We start from the raw sequence: 7,026 nt of genomic DNA on the forward strand, positions 1-7,026 counted from the left end.
AGGCCCGAAACATCAGCTTTCCTGCTCTTCTGATGCTGCTTGGCCTGCTGTGTTCCTCCAGCTCTACACCTTGTTATCTCTGTATCTCAACTGCTCTCTTTCCCATCCCACAGTCACCACCTGCTATTCCTAGGAAAAACAACTCCAGCCTACTCAGTTGTTTCGCTAGACCTTCCCAGTCCTACTAACCTCTGCACTCTCTCCAAGGCAATAACATCTTTGTTTTAATATGGCGACCACAACTGTGTAGCACTCTCAAGCTCTGGGCTAACGCAGGTTTCACACAGTTCTAATATAAATTCCTTGCTCTTACCATTCTATGTCTCAGTGAATGGAGAAAAGCATGCCATATCCTTTTTAACCATCTTATTGCCCTGTTTCAACATTCAAAAATGTCCTAGGTCCACCTATTCCCCCACAATATCCTAGATCCTCCCAGTTATTGTGTAGTGCCTTGCCTCACTCCACTTTCTGAAACACAAGAACTCTCTTCTTGCACAGAATTAAAATTTTCACTTTCTTCATCCAACTGACCAGACTATCCATCTTCCTGGAATCTAAAGCTTTCTTCCACATGGTCAATTTTTACACCAGCTGCAAACTCCTTTACCATGCAACCCACATTAGAGTCTAAATCACAAATATAGATTACAGAAGGCAAGGGGGTGAGTACGGAGCTCTGTGGAACCCACCGATAAGAACCTTTTCAGTCACAGAAACATAACCACAACCTTATCATTCTTACATTAAGCCAACTTTGGATCCAGTCTCCCTTGAATATCAAAGGATTTTACTTCTTTGACCGACCTTTACGATACCTGTGGGATTGTATAATTTTATTATTACAGTCCAAGCTTGGGTAATCAATAGCTAATGGGACACAGCCACTGAGCCTGATCCTGTTCTCACTGTACAGGCATGCATGTGCAGCAGTACTGGTGGAGGCTGCGGATCTTTAAGTAACAAGAATGAAGACGACTCATTCATCGTCCTCCACCCTTTAGATCCAGAAAAGCTGGAACAATTACAACAGCTGTTTCACCGCATTCATAGCCTGCAATCAAATCTGGAATCTGTCTTTAGCTAATTCCATCCGAGGGGCTGACCAAAACAAGTTTGTTTTCACAATGAAGAGAACAGACGGAACGAAAAAGGACATTAACATTGATTTTTAACAGGGTTTGCAAAGGATTCCAATAATGACTTTGGAACCACAGGGGCTTGTAGAGTCAATTATACAACTGACATGGGATATGTACAAAAGATGGATTCTGGCAAGACCTTTATACTGCCCTTATACTTAGTAATAACGACAGTGAGGTCATTGGTATGGACTATGCCAGATGTGGCAGCCAACCTGAAAGCAGTTTTGGTTCATCCTTCTATACAATTATGAAAACTTCTTACAGCAAGTTGCCCACATCAGGAAATCCAGGCACAAAATGCAGACTATTTTTTTGAGAGTGTCCAAAGAAGCCATGCTCATATTCCAACTAAGTGGAAATGTACCGCGTGTAAAAAGCATAACTTAGAGCCAGAAAACAATGCCAGTGTTTGCGGTGTTAATCGTTCACCTTTTCATTGCACCTGTGTTTACTGATCTGCAAATATCAATGCCTGACAGAATTAGTTGCAAAGTAATGCTGTTCTAATTGTAACCAGAGTAAGGTTCTTTAACTTTTTTTTTTAAAAACAAGGGAATCTTTTAGTGGGAAAGATTCACCCATATCGATCGTTTGACAACAAAATCAAGTTTGATTTAAAAAAAAACAGATTACATTGGAAAGTTAAATGTCAAACTCAGACTCATTCCCCAAGAATTGCCCATGTTGTTACAATTTGCACTGTGACAACGTTCAACGATTTCATGGGGTGGGAAGGAAGTTGACTAAATCTTTTTTTCAGATTCCTCTACACTGAATTATAAACTTTCGTCATGCAAATGCACAAATTAGTAGGCCATTCAGCCAATCAAGTTTGCTTGGAGGCTGATCAGATTGTGCCTCAACTCCATATTGCTGCCTACCCTAGAGTCCCTTTGAATCCCTGGTCAGGGAATTACTTACCGAACCAATCTGGTATCTTCGGATTTCTTGGATTATCTGCAGTGACAGATCCAGCACAAAGTGGATCTTGTCACTACTGCTCATAAAGATTGGCGAGTTTAAACAAACTAAAATATTCCAAGGCACTTCACAGGAAGAGTCAAACAAAATCTTACAATGATCTATTTAAGGAAGCATCAGAGCAGGTGACCAAGAAGAAAATAGAGGCAGAGAGCTTTAAGGTGGGAATTTCGCATCTTGAGGCTGTGGCAGAAGGCGGCATGCTGCCAAAAAAGTGGAGAGTTTAAAGCAGGGATGCTCAAGTACTAGAATGTAATGAGCATAGATATCATGGAGGGCCGTACAACTGGAGATTACTTAGGGTGAAAGAGGAGGCCCATGGAGGCATTTGAAAACACTGAGAATTAACTGGCGTTGATGTAGGTCAGCCAGCACAGGGCTGATGGGTAAATGGGACTTGGTATGAGTTAACAAAGCAGCCAGAGTTTCAGATGACCTTAATTTTTTAAGAGGCTAGAAAGTGGGAGGCCAGCTGAGTGAGAGTTGGAATAATTGAGTCTGGCTCCAAGGCACGGGGGAGAAATTCAGTAACACAAGAAATGAGAACGAAGGTGAAAGTAGGCAGTGTTAGTAATAGCTAGATGTGGTCGGAAGCTCAACTGTGCCCACAATACTCAAAATCTGGCTCCTGGAACATGCTTAGCTCATCAAGGCAGAGCACATGGTACCAGAATTAAAACTTACTTTTAAACTTTCCTAGGCAGAAATTACAACGTTAGCAACTTTAAACACGTCTGCTTTTATCCTCCCTCAGGTTTAAAGCTGTTTCAACCCAGTTATCTCTTTATAGAAATCCACATGCAACCCTCATCAAGTGGCAATGCTCTTGGTTGAGTCTACAGTGAATGCCAAATGATCACTACGTTCCAGAGAGGAAGTGCCTTCACAGCCGAGCTCTTCTGTAACATTCCCACATCCACATTTTCTAACATGATTCCATGGATAGTGATGCAATTGAACTTGCCAGATTCTGCCTCTCTATCCTTCTTTCACTGCTGCATCACTACTGGTAACCTTGGACAGCAGATGGTTTCTGGCCTTAATTGACTTGGTAACTTTTTTAAATTAATTCATGGGATGAGGGCATCGCTGTTTAGGCCAGCATTTATTGTCCATCCCTAATTGCCCAGAGGGTAAGTTAAGAGTCAACCACATTGCTACGAGTCTGGAGTTACATCAGACCAGATGAGGATGAATATTAATATCCTTTAGGGAAATAAACTAACTAGATGGGGTATTCTGCTCCCCCCCCACCCCCACATAATCAACAATGGTTCCATGGTCATCATTAGACTCTAAATTCCAGAGTTTTATTCAATTCAAATTCCACAATCTGCCATGGTGAGATTCGAATCCTGTTCCCCAGAACATTCCCTGGGTCTCGGGATTAACAATATAAATTATTAATTTACTCACTTCCAATGAGCTTAAGCAATCCAATATTGATAGAATAACCCTTTTTAATGGCCTTGCACCTAAAAAGGTACACAGATTTTTAAAAGACGATATTGCTGTGCCGTACAATGGACTAACAACATCTGTTGGTGAGCTCAATATTTTTGAACCGCATACAAGCCATGGGTGATTGTTGTATATCTGTATTCCATTTATAAAAAAGAAATAAGTAACAGAAAGGCCTCAAGACACACAGCAGGTTAGCGAGTGCACACAATAAGAAATCTAAGTTAATATTGCAAACTTTTCAGTTGCAACGTGATATTTCAGTTCTATTCCTGGGCAGGAATCACTTACAATGGGCTAATCTGGAACTAATTTGACCTACACTTTGAGGATTTGTTGTAGATGCTACAAATGGGAAGAGACGGTTTGATCATTGGGTTTGAATACAATGATGGTAGAGAGCAGATTGTGGTGTAGAGCTGTACATAGTGACAGTAACATGCCATTCAGCCCTTCAAGCTTGTTCCACCATACAATTACGTCTGGAACTCAAGACCAGTTTCCTGCCTTTAGTCAATTCTTCGTATGAATCAAGTTCAGTTGGAGAATGTGTAATTGTCCCTACATGCAGGGCCATTATGGGGAATGCATTCAATAATTAAACTATTTTGTGTGGATCAAAGAAAAAAAAAGTTTCCTGATTTCATCCCTAAATAGTTAAGTTCTAATTTTAAGAATGCATCCCCTTTGCTCTGGTAAAGTCATCACAGTCCTACCAGACCATAGGACTGCTCTCTCATGTGAGAAACACAGAGACAGAGAGGGAGGAAGTGAGAGAAGGGGGAAGGGGTGGGGAAGAAACTGGGTGGCAGTTTAACCTGAGGACCACCATCCCTCAGGTGAAAGGGTGGGGGTGTAGGGTGCACCATGAAGGGGGATCCTTCATAGTAACTTCAGTCCGTGAGGGAATTGAATCCACACTGTTTGTATCACTCTGCATCACAAACCAGCCAACTGAGCCAACTGTTCTGGATTCTCCCACTAGAGGAGGTGGCATCAGGGCACCTACTTTATAGGGTTATCATTCCATACACCTCAATTAGACTGCCTTTTAACCCTCTAATCTCAAGTGAATACATCCAAGTTTGTGCAAGAGGGAACTGGTAAACTCTACACACTGCTAGAGGCTAACTGACATCGAACGCTTGGAGTTTGATTTCCCGTTCAGGTCTCACACAGCGGCAGTGAATGTGCGTCGGACCTACCTACAGGGATTAACTATAGTCCCCAGTTAAAAATACTGCACAGAAGTTTAAACAAAAAGGCAATAAAACCACAAAGTGCTGGAGAGAGTCATCAGGTCTGGCAGCTTCTGTGGAGAGGGAAGCCAAACCAGTTCCCAAGAGCATGTACTCAGTGTTTCTCTCTCCCCAGATGCTACCAGACCTGCTGAGTTTCCCCAGAACCGTGTGGCTTCATTTTCAGTGAAGCCTTGTAGCGGGGCCACGACGGATGGGGCACCTCCCAGAGCTGTAGGTGGCTCCTGACCAAGAGAATGAACGCTGAAGGGCGCGCATATATATATATATATATATATAAATGCCTAGGGGGAAAACAAATACAATGATTTCATTAAGGCTGTTCCCCAAACTTCTCTGAACAAGCACTGCCCTTTTAAATATTGGGGCAAAGACAGATTTGGGACAAAAAACTCTGCCAAGACCTTTTTTTGTCCCCAATCCTGATAGTCTCCCCCATCCCCTCTCCCAACCTCCTCGCTTGGAGCAACAGCCGAGCCAAAGCTGGTCACTTACTTTCACCTTCCACTTTCTCGCCTCCCCGGCTCCAGATGATCTGGCGGGTCTCCAGCTTTACCTGCAGCGTCCTTCTCTCCGGCCGCTGGGACTTTTTGGAGTAGAAGATGGTCATGACAGTGCCCACTTCTAAACTCCGGCAGAGTTCGGCGATCTGGGGCTCGCTCGGCACTCCATGGTCGTGTTGCAGCAACCCGTTGTGGAATAGCCCTCCCGCAGCAACAGCCATGTTCTGGCTTTGTGTGTGAGAGAGAGAAAACACTAAATTGCGAGAGAGAATATAAACAAACCAAAAAAAATGGAAAAGGAGGGCGAAAGAGGCGAAAAAAAAATCAGGATTTTTCTTTTAAAAAAAAACCCAAAAGGAAGCCCAGCAGTAGCAATGCAATTTCAGGGTAGTTACAGAAAGAGAGAGAAAAGCAGCTTTCTATTGTCCTGGTCCACGCGATTCACTGTCTGGCTGGGAAAACGTCTACAAAACCCTGCAGGCTTGTCGTAAACTTCCCTCCCGGCATGGAGTCAGTGCCTTTTCAACCTTCCCTGCCCTTTCCACCCCCTTCCTCGCCGTGTTTCGCTTCTTCCGCTGTAATTATTGATCACAAAGATTCTCCGCAACAATGTGTATAAGATATAGATTTTTTTTTAAAAAAAGGCGACGGTCCGGAAGTAAAGCTTCTTGTGTTGATTTCATGTAACCAACCGGGGAGTGGGGGGGGGGGGGGGGTCCTGGATATCTCCAATGTGTGCGCGCACACACACACACAATTAATTCCACTTTCCCCGAGGTTACTTGGAGCTCTTCACTGCTCTCCGACTGCTGTTGCTTGCATCCTGCCCAAGTCCGCACACACCATCCAGCTGGCGAAATGCTACACTCACCCTTCCCCCTCCCACCAGCTTCCCTGAGCTGTAACCCCACCTCCAAATAAAGCCACTGCCGCACTTCAGATCCTAACTGCAGAGCTCTGCATCGCTAGGATTGCAGGTCTCAAAAAGTCATCACGAAAAGAAACTTCTCTCTCTTCCCCCCCCCCCCCGGATCTCTCCTTTACTTTTCTTATATATATTAAAAAAGTGGCACTCTCACATGGTAGAATGCAACAAAAACGGTGCAGTTTGAGAACTTTACACGCGCTGCATGATGCACCTTTAAACAAAGTCGCTACCAGTATCCCTCAGGCAACTCCAACACCGGTGGAAGGGGTGGAAACGGTTTTTTTTGGAAAAATGCTGCTAACAGCAGAAATGAATAATATGAAAGAAAGAACTACGGATGCTGGAAATGTGAAACAAAATACAAGTTGGCTGGAGAAACTCAGCAGGTCTTGCAGCATCTGTGGAGATTTTAAAAAAACAGTTGACCTTTCTGGTCCAGTGACCCTTCTTCAGAGAGGAGTTGGTCATGAGAACTACACATAATATAACGTTATTGCTTCTTTGCATCAAGAACTTCATCCGGACAAAACAAAAAGTCCTGATGCAGTCAGGAAATATGAGTGCAATGGTTTCAGGCCATTTTCAGGAATGGGACCAGTTACAAGACATTCCATGACCCACTATCACAGCAATACAGGAAATAGGGGTCCAGGAAGACAAAGGCAGCACAAGTTTGACAAAGTCAAACCGCATATGGTTGCAAAGCTCAGTTGCCAGTGTGTTAAACTGGAGATCTAAAGGTCCCCGAT

At 43.5% G+C, this 7,026-nt stretch overlaps 1 protein-coding gene across 1 annotated transcript in view; it reads right to left on the reverse strand.

Moving 5' to 3' along the window:
• The window catches only part of LOC109939029 (phospholipase C, gamma 1), a 149,389-nt gene extending 143,193 nt beyond the window's left edge, over nt 1-6,196 (reverse strand). The window contains exon 1 of the mRNA XM_048608540.1: nt 5,342-6,196. Within this exon, the coding sequence (XP_048464497.1) occupies nt 5,342-5,570 (229 nt within the window). The 5' untranslated portion in view covers nt 5,571-6,196. The remainder of the gene's footprint in view (nt 1-5,341) is intronic.
• Between the last annotated feature and the right edge of the window lie 830 nt (nt 6,197-7,026).

The sequence above is a fragment of the Rhincodon typus genome, chromosome 19, assembly GCF_021869965.1.
Source record: "Rhincodon typus isolate 14 chromosome 19, sRhiTyp1.1, whole genome shotgun sequence".
NCBI lineage: Eukaryota > Metazoa > Chordata > Chondrichthyes > Orectolobiformes > Rhincodontidae > Rhincodon > Rhincodon typus.